We start from the raw sequence: 16,592 nt of genomic DNA on the forward strand, positions 1-16,592 counted from the left end.
TCCACCAATATTTGCCATCTTGATTACTGATTTGGGTATTTACCCTAGTTTGCTTCTCTGTTGCTATGGCAAATACTACAGCCAAAAGAAATTTAGGGGACAAAAAGTGTTATCTGCCTTATACTTTCAGGTAATAGTTCATCACTAAGGAAAGTCAGGTCAGAGACTCAAAGCAGGAGTCTGGGACAGAAACCGTGAAGGAGAGGCACTATGAGGATGTAGGGCTTTGTTGGAGTATGTGTGGTCTTTTTGGAAGAAGTGTGTCTCAACCTTCCTTCTTGCTGCCTATGCATCCAAAAGTAAACCTCTCAGCTCATTCTGCCATGTTTCTCATCACAATGGACTATTACACCTCTGGAACTGTAAGCCAGTTCCAATGAAATGTCTTTTTTCATAAGAGTCGCCATGGTCATGGGGTCTCTACATAGCAATAGGAACCCAAACTAAAGCACCCATATAACCAGCTAGCTTTTTAGATATAGCACCCCACCCTACCTGCTTGGGGATGATACTACCCACAGTGACATGGGCCCTCCCACATCAATCATCACAGTGTCCCACAAACATGATCACAGGTCATTTTATATGGACAATTCCTCTTCCCAGGTAACTCTAGTTAGTGTCGAGTTAAAAGTTAAAAACTAACCAGCAGTAGTACAGTTACTTTTGTAGATGTCTGGCTCATAGCATTTGACGATCTTGTGACTTCAAGGCACAGTTTGCTGACCAACCCGTTTTTCTTTCCAATTCATCTTTCTGCTTCATGGAGCAAGAGCCCTTGTGTGGAGTCCCTCAGGAGACTCATCAGGAGACTGTCACAGGTAGCAAAGTCATATGACTTGGTCACCCCTGGGTCTGAGCTTTGTATATCTTTGCTTATAGAGTAGCCATGGCAAAAAGGGCAAGAGGGGGTGATTACACCAAGGTAATCATTCTGTTGGAGGAGGAAATGCTATTATCAGGTCGCAGAATGTGTTTCACCAGCCAAAATGGTCCCCTATGAGTTATTACTAACCCATTTTGCTTCAAATAATTGTCAACTTTTAGTGTATAAGTGTGTTGGCTCTTTCTTAGAAGCAGACGGGCCTCTGAATTGTGTCATTTGGCACTTTTACTTGTACAGTGCTATTCAACACTATCTCCTTTCTTCTGAGTGGCATCCCAAAACTGAGGAAAAGAGGGAAATGAAGAGTTCAGCAATGCTGAAGATCATCAACATAGCCAAAATCCCCTGAAACAGAGAGAAGCAACAGAGTCATTATATTAGGACAGAGATGGGTTTCTTGATCACCATGAAGTCATCAAACTATTACCACATAATAAACCATCACCGCTCAAATTAGTGAAAGATAATGGGAATATAAGGAGTACCAGCATAGCATAGAATAGCATAGCACAGCAGAGCAGGGCTCAGCACATCACAGCAGAGGACAGCACAGCACAGCACAGCACAGTATAGCATAGAATAGCATAGGATAGGATAGCATAGCATAGCATAGGATAGCATAGCATAGCATAGCATAGCATAGGATAGCATAGGATAGCATAGCATAGGATAGCATAGGATAGCATAGCATAGCATAGGATAGCATAGCATAGCATAGCATAGCATAGGATAGCATAGCATAGCATAGCATAGGAGATAGCATAGGATAGGACAGCATAGGATAGCATAGCATTGCATAGGATAGCATAGCATAGGATAGCATAGCATAGCATAGCATTGCATAGGATAGCATAGGATAGGATAGCATAGCATAGCATAGGATAGCATTGCATAGGATAGCATAGCATAGCATAGCATTGCATAGGATAGCATAGGATAGGATAGCATAGCATAGCATAGGATAGCATAGCATAGGATAGCATAGCATAGCATAGGATAGCACAGCATAGCATAGGATAGGATAGCTCAGCATAGCATAGGATAGCACAGCATAGCATAGGATAGGATAGCTCAGCATAGCATAGGATAGCACAGCATAGCATAGCATAGCATAGCATAGCATAGCATAGCATAGCATAGGATATCATAGCATAGCATAGCATAGCATAGCATAGGATAGGATAGCATAGGATAGCATAGGATAGCATAGCATAGCATAGGATAGCATAGCATAGCATAGCATAGCATAGCATAGGATAGCATAGCATAGCATAGCATAGCATAGCATAGCATAGCATAGGATAGCACAGCATAGCATAGCATAGCATAGCATAGCATAGCATAGCATAGGATAGCATACCATAGCATAGGATAGCATAATAGGATAGCGTAGCATAGCATAGCATAGCATAGCATAGGATAGCATAGCATAGCATAGCATAGGATAGCATAGCATAGGATAGCATAGGATAGGATAGCATAGGATAGCATAGCATAGCATAGCATAGCATAGCATAGGATAGCATAGCATAGGATAGCATAGGATAGCATAGCATAGGATAGGATAGCATAGCATAGCATAGCATAGGATAGCATAGCATAGGATAGGATAGCATAGCATATTATAGCATACCATAGCATAGGATAGCATAATAGGATAGCATAGCATAGCATAGGATAGCATAGGATAGCATAGCATAGCATAGCATAGCATAGGATAGCATAGCATAGGATAGGATAGCATAGCATATTATAGCATAGCATAGCATAGGATAGCATAATAGGATAGCGTAGCATAGCATAGCATAGCATAGCATAGGATAACAGCATAGCACAGGAAATTGTTTAGGAAAAATCAAACAGGAGATTTGCTAAGTTATATGCAAGAAGTTCTCCATTTCATAGGTATAGCCTGCACAGAGGAGTGCATATCAGAAAAGTGGTCTCTTGAAGGACAAAGAAGAATATCAAGAGATAGGAAAATAGTAAAGGAAAGAAAAAGCAGGGAAGAGGAAACTGCTACTCCAGAAAAAGAGTAACTCAGAGAACAAGAGACACGAAGAGAAGCCGAGGCTAAAGGTATCACTCGGTTCTTTCTAATTGTTGCAGAAGACTTTTAAAGTAGGTTGCACCATGGTAGCAAAGAGCACACATAGCCAGCCATACACGCCTAGCCAGGAGTCCACAGGCCAGGCAAAGCTTGCCATCTTCTAAGAACAGGTCCTTCAACTGCCATTGCAAATGTTCATGTGACTAACAGTCTGTTCTATGCCCTATTTGTCTGTTGTACCTTAATGATAGGTTTGAGACCACCTGGTTTTTTTGTTTTGTTTTGTTTTTTTGTTTTTTTTGTTTTGTTTTGTTTTGTTTTGTTTTTAACAGCAATGTGATATGTCAGCATCGAAATACTTTACACTCTGTCACAGGAGCTGATTTATTGCCCTCATTTTTCCCTGTGTTTTTTTTTGTTTTTGTTTTTGTTTTTGGTTTTGGTTTTGTTTTTTCGAGACAGGGTTTCTCTATGTAGCCCTGGCTGTCCTGGAACTCACTCTATAGACCAGGCTGGCCTCGAACTCAGAAATCCGCCTGCCTCTGCCTCCCAAGCGCTGGGATTAAAGGCCTGCGCCACCACCGCCCGGCTTTTCTGTGGTTTTCTTTCCTGTTGTTTTTGTTTTGCTTTGGCGCTGCAGCAGTGTTCTCATAATACATGTGTTTATACAGGTGATTTAAGGGCTGTGGAGATAAATGCTGGGCTGAGAGCTCTGTGTGCCTCTTATGTGTATGGATGTTGTCTTGTTGATGTGTCCCCTCAGGTAATGATGAATTTTCACCATGCCCCAGCCTGCCATCCTACTTCCTCATTAATCCTTGAATGCAGCCTGGAAGCTTCTGACTGAATCCTATTGGATGCTGATCACATCAATTAATAAATTCCCAGACTCTTGATAAGGAGAAAGCAAGCTGAGGGATTTTTTTGGGGGGGTGGGAGGAGGAGGCGGGTGAACTCATTCTTAAAAATTGATTAATTTATATTCCAAATGTTCCCCCAGCCCCCCTCCCAGAATTCTTCCCCCATCCCCCAACCCCTTCACCTATGAGATGGTGCCCATGCCCCAGGCATCCCACTTCTCTGGGGCATAAAGTCTCTACAGGACTAGTACGCACCCTTTCCCACTGAGGCCAGACAAGGCAGTCCTTGGCAACACATGTGCCAGGAACTTTAGACCAGCCCCTGTATGCTCTTTGGTTGGTGATTCAGTCTCTGGAAGCTCCCAGGAGTCCAGGTTAGTTGACACTGTTGGTCTTCTTATGGGGTTGCCATCCCCTTCAGTTCCTTCAATCCTTCCCCTAACTCTTACTTACATAGGGGTCCCAGACCTCAATCCAAACCATCCGTCTGTTATCAGTCTTTAATATGCCTACTTGACTCTCATTTTTTTTATTTATAGATTTATTCATACCATCTTACATTATTTTACACCAATTATCACAGTATTTTGGACAGAGCTGAAATATCTATTTTCAATTTACCATACTTTATATAAACAATTTACCACACTTTATCAGAAATATAAACTAAATATTAATACCAAATAAAAACCATAGACATTCACAGTTATAATGTATACTGGGAACTATGAACCATTAGGACATTGCTAAGCCTCTGTCTTTTAGAGTCATTTTATATTTACATTATCCTTAGTTACTTGCATGTTTTATACCTTTTATAAGTTTTGAGCATTTATTGTTCTATTCCACAGTGCATGGTATAATGCTGATCTAATACAATGGGCTCCTGAGTGAGCAAAAGTAAATACTTATGTGTCTATAATACTATCTGGATGGTGCTGACTGGGTGGTAACCTATTTGTTTAAACCATCTGCTGCTCTAGAAATGGCACAGGATACTTACAACAAATAGAATGGTAATAGCACCACACTGCATACCATCTGGAGAATAGCCACAGATGAATTCTCCATCTAGAAGGAAACCAAATATGAGGAGAATGATTCCAGCTGCTGCTCCCAGGGCACTAAGTAAATTCATCACCTGGCTCATTTTTATCTGCAACAGAATCAGAAAATAAAAGACTTAGGTCTGCCTTGTTTCACAGACAGAGCAGTGGGAGTGGAAGACTGGAGAGATGGATTTTCACAATGCCAAGAAACCATATATACATATATATTTACCACACATACAACTCAATCTGTTCCTGGGTTAACTTCCATTCAAATAGAGGTAGCTATGGCCTATTTAAATGTTCATTTAAAGACTGTGTTTAACGAAACACTGCATTTCTCCATCACTTTTACAGCTCCCTAAAAATTACAAACTTTCAGGTTGGTCAGATGGCTCAGCAGATAAAGGCACCTGCCGTCTGACAACCCGAGTTTTATCCTTAGGACCCACATGGTAGGAGAGAACAAAGTCCTAAAAGCTATCTTCTGATCTCCACAGGTACACTGTGCATGGAAATGTATCCCCACTCCCCCACATACACATAGCTAACATATAAAGGCAAACACATTTTAAAATTACAAAATTTTAGGATATTCTTTGAAGCAAATGACTTACTGACTTATTTCTATCTAATGTCTTTGTTTCTTTGAGTAAGATAGAATACTCTACTCCTACAAATATACTTAGATCAGCAATGTATTCTTTACCACTGGAATCTGCTTGTGATTTAATTAGGTTGTGTGCACTGTGCTTTTCCTGTGAGTCAAGCAATAGCCTGTTAAAACACCTGGCATCCAGTAGGCACCAAAAATACTCATTGAAAGAACAAATAAATGACTAGACTACTGAGACCTACTCTGCATTAACAACTGGGAACCAAGGATGGAGTCACTCAACAGTTCTGTGCCTCAATATCTTCATGTAGAACATGAGAGACTCTGATAATCTGGAAAAGTGTCCCAGTATGAATGGCTTCTGATATATGATGATTTTCGGAGCCAGGAAAATTACTCAACAATTATAATTTTTAATAAGGTAGAACTCACCATAGTGTCCGTAGTTTTTCTTTTCAGAGCAATCAGGAAGGCCCCAGAGTTAATGAACTACAACAAGAAAAATAAAGAATAAATATCCTAATGATGGACACAATAAGATGATGCTGAGGGTCTCTCAGGTCAGGGCTCTGGACACTTCTTTCCTATATCTTCCTTTTAAGCTCACAGAAACCTCAGGGAAATGAGGAGGGTGAACCACCTCACAGAGCAGAGGACAAAAGGTTGGATCTTTACTCTGAGCCACCTCTTTGAACAAAAGGATGTTTCTACTTTACTGGACTTTCATATCCTTATCCATTTTCCTGTTGTTGATCTGTTATTAATATCATGACTGAGCTTCCAAATGCCCAGTGTCATCAGTTTATGAGCACTAAGGCCATATAGTTATCATAGTCCAACCAGTTTATTCTGTTGGGTGGAAACATAAGGCACAATTTCAGCCAGCAGACTGATAATTGAAAAAAAGAAAGAAAAAAGAAACTACACATACTAATTTTCATGGAGGTGGGTCAGATATAGCAGCCTCACTGTCTAGCAGAAACTTAAAATCTGAGTTCAGCCCAGCTGTGTTTAAATTTCCTGCCCCTTCCTCAAGACCCCTTAGTAGAGAATGCTGCTCTCCCAGACCTTCTGACAGACGATGAAACCTTCTTCCCTTTTCACCTAGACCCCCTTGTTCCCATCCTTTGTAGATGCTTTTCACCTAATTAGACAACTCCTCATTCTTTAAGACTTGGTCCATCTGGAAATGACTCTGGACCGTTCCCTTTCCTTTGGAAGCAGCCTCTGTGTCCTGTGTCAGTATTTCTCACACCCTATGAGGAATTGCCACTGGGGACTGGCATCTACTGAATCCTCACAAACTGCCCATTCTCTGAAGCAAAGTGGGTACTAAGCTAATAGAGATTGCATACAATTAAATAGGCATCTCTTTGTGCTCACACACTTGGGAGCTGTCCCTGCTCCTTCACTTTCTGCAGATGAAAGTGCTTATCAGCATCAGAAGCAACACCACATAGATGTAAGAAGTGTACTGATCTCATGGCATGATTCCTTTCTTATGGGACTAATGCTTACTGCAGGATAATCATTGTACTAAAATTTGGATCTTCATTGTTTTGGATGAATTCATGAACTACAAAACCACCATAAAACCTAAAGGAACATTCCCTCCAAATTTCAAGACCCAAAGTTGGGCAACCATCAACTCTGGTGATTCAACAGAACAGAGAGCTTGCTTTAATGTCATGAGGTTAATGTCTTAGTGGCATTTTCTGCAGGTTCACATACCCAAATCTATCTTATTTTATAACTAAGAATCCATACACTAACATGTTGTCTGGTTGACATACTTTTAATTGAACTAAATACACTATACTCACCAAAGCAGAGCCCCAGAAGGGATATCCTGAGATAAATATAAAAGGAAACCTTGGGTATGGGTTTACCATGGTGAAAAGGAAAATGACTCCAAATGAAAAGTTCATGATTCCAAACAGGATCTGGGTGGTCTGAAAATAGAGAGGAAGGTCAGCACTCATGGGGTTGGGGTTAATTCCACTTACATCGTTAGCTCAATCATTTGGCAGTTGCCCTCTTTATAGCCAAGGGAAGGATAATGAGTGTTCCTTTACGATTTCTTGTTGGTTTCTTACCCCCTCCCATCTGATAATTACTAACTGGAAGACAAGTCTAACCCAGTGCTCCCAACCTCAGGGTCAGCTGTGCCCTGAGTGGAAGCTTCCAGGTTCTGTTCTTGTCTCACTAAAATTGCCAGTTCATCAGCACATATGTGTGAATGTTTTTAAATTACTGAATCAGCCTAGTCTCAACTGGACACCTAGGGAGATCCTCTTGTATAGGGGGAGGAGCTGATACTAAAATCTGATTCCCTAATTGGTTCTTGATTGTGTTCAATAAAGAAGGCAGAAGCTAATTGCTGGGCAAAAGGAAAAAGGTGGGATTTATGGGTCCAAGAGGAAGAGAAGGGATGCAGGGAAGGAGGAGGCTTTTCTGTCAGGCTTTGGAAATGCCTTACATGGTAGCAGCCGTGTAAGGTCTTAGGGCAACCAGGACTGGCAGCCTCTACCATCTGTACTTGGCTGAAAGAGGTTAGCTGCTAAGAGCCTAAGAGCCCAGTAATTGTGGTATCTGGCTAGTTTTAAAATAATAAAACTGTCTAGTGTTTTTCTTCCCCTGAGCTAAGGTGAGCAGAGGAAAGAGAGAAGATGGCGTGATAGCTGGTGGTTCGGTGAAGCTAGTTGAGAGGGGCAGGTGGAGTGCAGACAGCAGCTCCCCTGGATGGTTGCAATCAAGTTGAAGCAAGGGGAACTGGGAGATGTTAAAGTGCAGGCAAGGAAGTAGCATGTTTTTAAAATTACATGCTATACTCTTGAATGTGAAAGATTCTCTGAGCCTTTGGGAGCAGTGCTGCATTGCCAGGCACAGAGAATCCCTCCAGGGGTGTTCTTTCTGCTCCCTGTCCTATGCTTGTGAGGCACATTCTCCACATGCTGTTAATGCTAGGGGTGGAGGGTTTGGGGAATTTGGAGGAGGTGTTGATGAGTGCTAGAGAAGCCTGGCAAGGCTCTGTCAGTGCCTGACAAATACAGAAGTGGATGTTCACAGCCATCCTTTGGACTGAGTACAGGGTCCCCAATGAAGGACCTAGAGAAAGGACCCAAGGACCTGAAGGGGTTTGCGGCCCCATAGGAGGAACACAATATGAACTTACTAGTACCCACAGAACTCCCAGAGACTAAACCATGGATCAAAGAGTACACATGGTGGGACTCATGGCTCCAGCTACATATGTATAGCAGAGGATAGTCATCAATGGGAGGAGAGGCCCTTGATCCTGTGAAGGCTCTATGCACCAATGTAGGGGAATGCCAGGGCCAGGAAGCAGGGGAGGGTGGGTTGGTGAGCAGGGGCCATGGGGAGGGAATAGGGTTTTTTACGAGGGGAAACTAGGAAAGAGGAAAACATTTGAAATGTAAATAAATAAAATAAATTTTAAAAAAAAGGAATGACAAAAAGAGCAGAAGACTTATGGCCAGGGGTTATGTCCTCTGTGACCTTTTCTGTACACTTCCTTGGTGAGCTCTCTTGTTGCTGTACTAACATTTAATGGCTGAGTCCTAAGAGGTATTGTGTGCATTTTCATCACATCTGCATGACTATCCCTCTCGGATTTAGCATTACCAACTTATATTCCATATGTCTTAAATGGGTTTGCTTTCTCCCTTTAAGCCTGATTTCTTGACTTCTTTTTCTCTGTTGTTGATGCTGTCATCTTTCTAGGTCTAGGGTTTTTGTGTCATCTCAAGTTTCTTGATGGCAACAATCCCAGAGTAGCTAACTTTTCTATTATCTCTACTCATGAAATCATGCATACTTCAGCCAGCAAGGTGGCTCAGCAAGTAAAGGTTCTTGCCACTGAGTCTGACAATCTGAGTTCAATCCCTGGAACCCACATTGGTGGAAGGCAAGAATGGACTCCTGAAAGTCATTCTCTGTCTCCATACATGTTCTGTGTCATGTGCATGACCATATATACACACACAAATGAATAAATACATGTGAAAATATAAGTAGCAATCCGGCAGTGGAGTTAAACTACATATTTGACTTTCATCCCATTTTCCTGTTGTAGACAGCACTGAGTTGTTTATTTCATAGCTTTCATGTTTCTACTACATGTCTGTAGAGATATTCCTCCACCACCCATCATCATCTAGAGCACTCACTGAGTCTTTCATGTAACAATATGAAAATGAGACTCTTCATGCTTCCTCTTGGCTTGTTAGCTAATTTGTTGTACTACAGAACACTATTCTATTGTATGGGTATGACATGACTAATTTTCAAGCAGGCTGATTCTTTTATTAGTCTTCTTAAATCTTTTAAGCCTAGATTGACCTCTCCCAGCTCTCCTCCACTGCCAGCTCCTTATTCTTCCCATTCTTTAGCATCCAGAACTTACTGCATCTTTTGTACTTCTGTGTCCTCAATTTAGTTCTACTTGTTGAAATTCCATGATTTCTTCAGAGTCCATATGAAATGTCCGATTCATTGTGGAATGCACTCATTCCTTTTAACTGGAATAACTGTTCTAACTGTGGGTTGAACATGTCACTGTCACCATTTATGATTCTTCTAGATACTCCATTGAAATATAATTCTTAGTATTTTCATGGTATTATTATTTCCACATGAAACCTTTATTTTCCTAAGTGAGGAAAAACTAGCTTGTATTTTTGTTGTTGTTGTTAAAACAGCATTCAACATAGTTGCTTGCACCTAGTTTGATTCCTGTTAAAGCAAACTATTTCATTCAGGTTTGAAGTCCATTATATTTGAAGAGATGCTGAAGCAGATTATATTAGTGTTTTTTTTCCCATGTGCCACAGAATGATCTTTCTTTATTTCTGGCTTTATTTTATTTTTTGTTCTGAAAGGGATTACTTTCTACTTTATGAGAGGCTAGCATTCAAAGGGCAAACTATTCCCCAAGATATGTGTAACATTACTACCTCAAATATATCTGACTACTTCCTACCTGTCCATATCTTAAGAAAGGTTTGGTAAATAAAATTAATTTTTGTGGAATGACAGGTTGATGGATAGAGAAATGAATGTTTGCCAGGGTCCATCCAGGCCTAGACAAAGAACTTCAGGCAAGTAAGGATTTCTGAGAAAAGGAAAATTGATCTTTTCTAGAGATAGCCCCCACATCCAATAGATTATTCAAGAATTGACCAGCAACACTAATCAAATTCAGGTTGTATTTATATATTTTTGCATTTATATACATATGTAAACAATAACAGAAATAGAGATCATAAGTTTGAGAGGGAGCAATTGAGGAGGAGCCACAAATGAGGTTGGAGGGAAATGATGTACTTATTAATTTAAAAAATTAAAGAAGCCATTCTAAAAAAATGGCTTCTTTATACTTATATGCATAAACATGCATATCTGAATACCATGTAAAACTATGAGTTCTGAGGTCTACTTGGGAAGCTGTAAAAGTGTGTGTCACAGTTTGCTAAGAGAGGGTATCTGAACTAACTTCTACTCAGTGGTCTTTTTTCCTCTTGCTTTCTGAATTTGACTAGAAAGTTCTCAAAGATAATTAGGTTGGAGGTTGTGGTTTTTAAGAGTTCAGGAACATTGAATTTATCTATCTTGTATTTTTCTGTACACAGAATCTTGTTAATAATTCATGTAGAAGCACAATCCATACTTCTTGAATTGAGTGGCAATGACATATGGAGTTGATTCCTATTGGAATTGTGTGCCACCAGATTTTATACATTGTGACACATTTTACTTACCCCTAAGATCCTCAGTTTTCTAATAATTATTTTCTGCACTCGGTTTTGGGAACTGTAGGCTGTGGCTGTAAATTCTGTTGCTTGGTATTCTTGATTGATGACCTCTGGAGGAAACACCAGAAACACGGGACTATGTACATTTTTTGAAGCCATGATGGTACAGTTGGTTTTTTCAAGTGGAAGAAAAGGATATAGCTGGTATGCCCATTTAAACCATGTTCGTTTCCTGTACTGGAGCGGTCTAGAGCACTGGCATTGTTGTACTCTGGTTTAGAATTATAGAACCACAAAGTCACAGAGACATAGAATTTCAGGGATAGCCAAGAGCTAAAGAATTAAAGAGCCCATGCCTATGTATTGGTTTGAAGAAGGTGACTAGTAGTTTTGGTTCGATCTGAAAATACTGTGTCCTTGAGCAAGTTACATACTCCTCCTTTGTTCTTACAACTACCTCATTCATACACACACACACATACACACACACACACACACACACACACACACACACACACACACACCTGTCAAATCTTTTAGTTCCCAGGTTTCTAATTCTTCTATTTCAAGTGTAGAGAAGACAAAACCTCTCAGGCTTTAGAACTAATCAGTTGTATTATTCATGTTGCCTGTCACTTAAAAGGTTTTTTTGTTTTGTTTTGTTTTCTTTTGTTTTGCTGTTAACCTCATTTTAGCAGACTTGTGTTATACACCACTCTAAAGCAGAGTGGCTTCAAAGAACTACAATTTTGTTTTGGGGGCAGGCACTCTGCCAAGTTACATTGCTAGTTTTTCTGGCTAGTACTGTTCTGTTAACCCCTGCCAAGTTTTCTCACACATCTATGGTCCACTAGTGGATTGTACAGAATTAGATAGCCTCAATCATGCGTCTTCATCAGTGGTTCTGGCTGCCAAATTGCAAGGCCATAAAAGTGCAAAAGAATTTGTTTATTTGTTGATGTTTTTGTGAATGCATGCAGTTTGTGTGAAGGTACATGCAGAGGCCAGAAGAGTTCATCAGATCCCCTGGAGCTAACTACAGGCAATTTTGAGCTGCCCAGTGTGTGTTCCATGTACGAGAAGCAAGTGCTCTTAACTACAATTATTTCTGTCTCACCACGTTGTTGGTCATATATATACATACATACATACATACATACATACATACATACATATATATATATATATCCATGCTCTCTTTTTTTCTATTTATCTCACATCTTCCTTAATTAAATTTTCTGTCAAGACCAGCCTCTTGCTAGCCAAAGGTTGCATCTGTGCATCACAGTTTCTTTTTGAGTGTATGTCTCTTACATTTAGCTTAAATGACCATAGAGGCATGCTCATGGTCATCCTTCATTGAAATCATTGCACATTTGTTTCATTTCCTTTGAGTTAAGTAATATTTGGGCCAATGTATTTTGTAAAGCACTGCATGACCTTCATTACCCATTTTTAACTTTACTGTGGCCTTTTCAATTTTATTTTTCCCCAAGCATGATAACATTGTCATAACTATCTGATAAGTGGAGAAATAACTTAATTTTTTTATGTTTTAATTCATCCAAGCTACTTCTCATGATCCACCACAGGACTCTTGAAGCATGAAAATCCAGAATTAATCCTAAATCATTTTTTAAAAGTTAATAAATTTTCTGTCAAGACAAGTCTCTTGCTAGCCAAAGGTTACATCTGTGCATCACAGTTTCTTTTTGAGTGTATGTCTCTTACATTTAGCTTAAATGAACATAGAGGCATGCTCATGGTCATCCTTCATTGAAGTGAAGCTTATTCTTTGAGAATTTCTTATATGTATTCAATGACTATTGCTATGTCTCATTCTCAAATTTGTTTATTTAGTAGCTCTAGGTTCTATTTTTAGTAGCTCTAGTTATCTATTAACTTCTCTGTGTTAGTTTACATGTTTATTGAAACATGTCATGTCTTCTTTGGACTGTTGATGACATAATAAGGACATTTTAAATGGATTCTAATACACTTAGTCTGAAAGTCAGTGTTAGTAATAATAGAAAATGCTATTAGCCAGCATTACTTATCTTATTTCTGTTCTATCTATTATGGTCAAATATTATATCTCAATTTACTTCCACAGTTCACTTAAGCTGTTTCTTTATCAGCTTAATATGTATCTATGAGCTTAACCATAAGAACTTGACAGTGTCACAATGAGTTACTGCAAGTGTTACTGTCCTGTGGTTCTCTATTGTAGGTGGTTGCTTGCTAATAGATATCAGGTATGTTCATTCACACATGGACGGTGTATCTGAGCTCAGCTTTACAGAACTTCATATATCCTTATGTCTTATCCTTATTTTCCAGCATTACAGAGTCTTCCTTCACAAGAGGCCTTCTAATTTTAATGTGGGTTATTAATGATTGAGTACTAGTTTTTAAGCCTTAATGTTCCCTAATCAAACCTTGATCTTGTTGCTCCTTGTTCTTGAGAGGTTATGATGATGTAAGTGGTCAGACTGCATTCAAAGCTTCGTCTCTGATTTCCTTGCAGGGTGGTTATAAGAAAGACTTCCATGCTTTAATGTGCTAATATTTTTACTTAAAAATTTTACTATAAAAACAGAATTATTAAATTCAAAACCAGAAAATAGTATGTTAGATATCATTTTGTACCATATAAGATATAACATGTTTGTATAATATATAATATCAATTATACACATAATTAGTACAATATTTACTACATAATAAATTATATCATAAATTTAATTATATATTATGATATTTACAGTATAATATATGATAGTATTATATAATATAACAATTTGATATTTAATAATATATAATTAAATATGTTATATGATATAATATGATATTATGTATAAGATACAATATATAATATACAATATAAAATTATTAGCACATTAAAGCATATGACACATGTAATATTGGTTAAATAACATCTCAGTGGCCAAATTTTGCACAGTTTCAATTCAGTTTAAACCAGTGACTGTAGAAATCAAATGCTACTAACACAACAGCAAGAAAATTTGAGTGGAAATAAGTATCTGATATACTCACTGAAGGAATGGAGTCCACCAGAAGTTCAAGGTCATCTGTGGATAAAGTCAAGTGCATGGAATTGTTTCAGTAGGTAAAGGAGAATTAACAGAGAACAAGGGTGGACCTTTGAAATTCAAAAGATATAATTTGAGTGAGAGTCCTCATTACTAGCTTAGGTCTACGAAATGCCTTCAAAGTTTTGCAAAAGCAAATATATTTGCAAATGCATTTTCTTAGTAACTGAAAAATATCCATTTTACCATACTCATGATGTTTGGTATATCAAATGAGAAATGGTTATCATTTTCATTGCTCCATGCAGCTATTGTGTATTACCTATGCTCTTCACTGATATTAAGTAAGCAACAGAATATAAAGTGTAATTTCCATTCTATATTTTTATTCGAAACGTTTTCACCCTGCCTCTCTATACCTCTGCATCCTTTGATGATCTCTTTGCTCCACCCTCTCTCCATATACTTACCCCAACCATATGTGTTATTTTTCATTCACACTTACTGCACTTACTATTATGTCTTTTATGATCATCAATATTATACAAATGACAGGAGTGTTCTGTGACTGGAAACTACTCTGCACTGTGTCATACCATGTGTCATAGTTCTTTATCAATTCATCTATCTGCAGTCACGTACTTGAGCTCTCTGTCATAACTGTGTAGATATTGGTGCCATAAATATTGTTCTAAAGGTAAGCTTAGTAGAAAAGCATTTGACCACCCTGTGTATATACTTTGGTCAATTCAATATTCTGCACAAAATTGCAAGTCAATTTTTCTCATTTTTTGATGCTTTAATCATACCGCATAATACAAAGAAGACATAAGTAAAATAGCTAATCCTCATTTCATTGTAATTGCAGATAAGGAGATATTGGGATGGAAGTGATAAAAGCATAATTCAAAAACATGTTCTTCTCCTGCAATATTTTAATCTTTGAAAAATTAAAGGTTAAATGTGTAAAGTGATGAAAATAAAAAAAGAAAGATTCCCATGTTCTTTCATTTATGTCATACTATAGATGAAGCTTGGTTTTCTTTGTTTTTAAATTTCTTGTTTTCCTATTAAAAATGCTGTCCTTCCAAAAACCCGTATCCAATCCCTAGAGAATAGGACAGTGACAAGTGTCCTCTGCCTGGAGGTCTCCAAATCCTCTGGATGTCATTGTCTCTTTAAATCACAAACAGTGAGTCTAGATCTTATTCCTTAAAGGATTGTGAAAAATTCATTATTTTTCCCAATGTGTTCAGCTATGGTGGGAAAGCTACATGGAGACATGAGAGGAAGAGAGTGACTGGGGAAAGCTACAAGGAGATGTGAGAGGAGGAGAGTAGCTGGGGTTTTTGTTTAACTGGGTTGCTGCTTTTAGGATTGACTCTTCACATGGTGCTGTCCTGCTAGTCATTGTCCTGCTAGTCATTAGCCTTATCACCTTCAAGTAGTAATGCTGCAGCATTTCAAGCTGTAGAGATTATTTTAAATAAAAATGGTAACTTTTTTTTTTCTTTTTTTATAGAACCTCCAAGCGCAAGCACTAGGGATTCCCCACTAGTCATGTGTTCTGACAAACACTTTCTAATCTCTAGTCACTGACTGGTCAGTATATCCATACAAATGTTCTCTGTACAGTATTCCCCTTGTGACTACCAGGGAATTTTCTGTCAAAGACAAATTAGTATTTGATTTATGAGGACTGATTTTTGTTGTTTTTATGTCCTTGTGCTTTCTACCATATAAGAAATGGTTTGTGTTAGTATGTTTGGGCACCATAACTAAGTATCTGAGAATGGGTGATTTAAACAACACAATTTTATTTGTAATTTTAGACAACAGAAAATACAAAATATGGGTACCAGCCAACTTATATTTTTTATTTTTTTTAGATTATGATTACATCATGTCTCCCTCCTCTTTGTTCCCTCCAATCTCTCTCTCCATGTTCTTTCATTTATGTCATACTATAGATGAAGCTCCAAGAAAGATTCCCATGTTCTTTCATTTATGTCATACTATAGATGAAGCTTTTCTATAAATGCATCCTTGCTCTCCTTCAAATTCATGGACTCTTTTTTTACTAATTGTGAGTATATTTCTAAATATAACCTGTTCATTCTGCATAATGTTACATGTATGTATGTTTTTAGGGATGACCATTTGCCACTGGACAACCATTTGGTGTGCCCTTTGTCTGGGAAGGACCTTCCTCCATTCCCAGCTTTTCTCAGTTGCCTATAGTTCTTTGTTTAAGGTTGAAGAGTCATGGGCTTTACTTAATCCAGTTTGGCATGTCAATTGGTA

At 38.5% G+C, this 16,592-nt stretch overlaps 1 protein-coding gene and 1 long non-coding RNA gene across 2 annotated transcripts in view; one reads left to right on the forward strand and one right to left on the reverse strand.

Annotated features, from left to right (window-relative positions):
• The window catches only part of LOC116103584, a 50,291-nt gene that overhangs the window by 20,551 nt on the left and 13,148 nt on the right, over positions 1-16,592 (forward strand). The window lies entirely within an intron of this gene.
• On the reverse strand, positions 569-11,515 carry Ms4a5 (membrane spanning 4-domains A5). Its single transcript, XM_031389768.1, has 5 exons — positions 11,242-11,515; positions 7,285-7,413; positions 5,894-5,950; positions 4,800-4,952; positions 569-1,231 (listed from the first exon to the last, which is right to left on the reverse strand). Exons 1-5 carry the CDS (start codon positions 11,392-11,394, stop codon positions 1,136-1,138), a joined length of 588 nt encoding a protein of 195 aa, XP_031245628.1. The 5' UTR covers positions 11,395-11,515; the 3' UTR covers positions 569-1,135.

Source organism: Mastomys coucha, unplaced genomic scaffold (assembly GCF_008632895.1).
Source record: "Mastomys coucha isolate ucsf_1 unplaced genomic scaffold, UCSF_Mcou_1 pScaffold21, whole genome shotgun sequence".
Classification (NCBI taxonomy): domain Eukaryota; kingdom Metazoa; phylum Chordata; class Mammalia; order Rodentia; family Muridae; genus Mastomys; species Mastomys coucha.

What these genes read in the sequence shown, in the direction of transcription:
- Ms4a5 (XM_031389768.1), bottom strand. Translation starts at nt 11,394, where the DNA reads ATGGCTTCAAAAAATGTACATAGTCCCGTGTTTCTGGTGTTTCCTCCA. An exon ending in GAAAACTGAGGATCTTAGGG is followed by an intron (nt 7,414 to 11,241) that starts GTAAGTAAAATG and finishes CTCTATTTTCAG; the next exon opens with ACCACCCAGATCCTGTTTGG. An exon ending in CCTTCTGGGGCTCTGCTTTG is followed by an intron (nt 5,951 to 7,284) that starts GTGAGTATAGTG and finishes TTCTTGTTGTAG; the next exon opens with TTCATTAACTCTGGGGCCTT.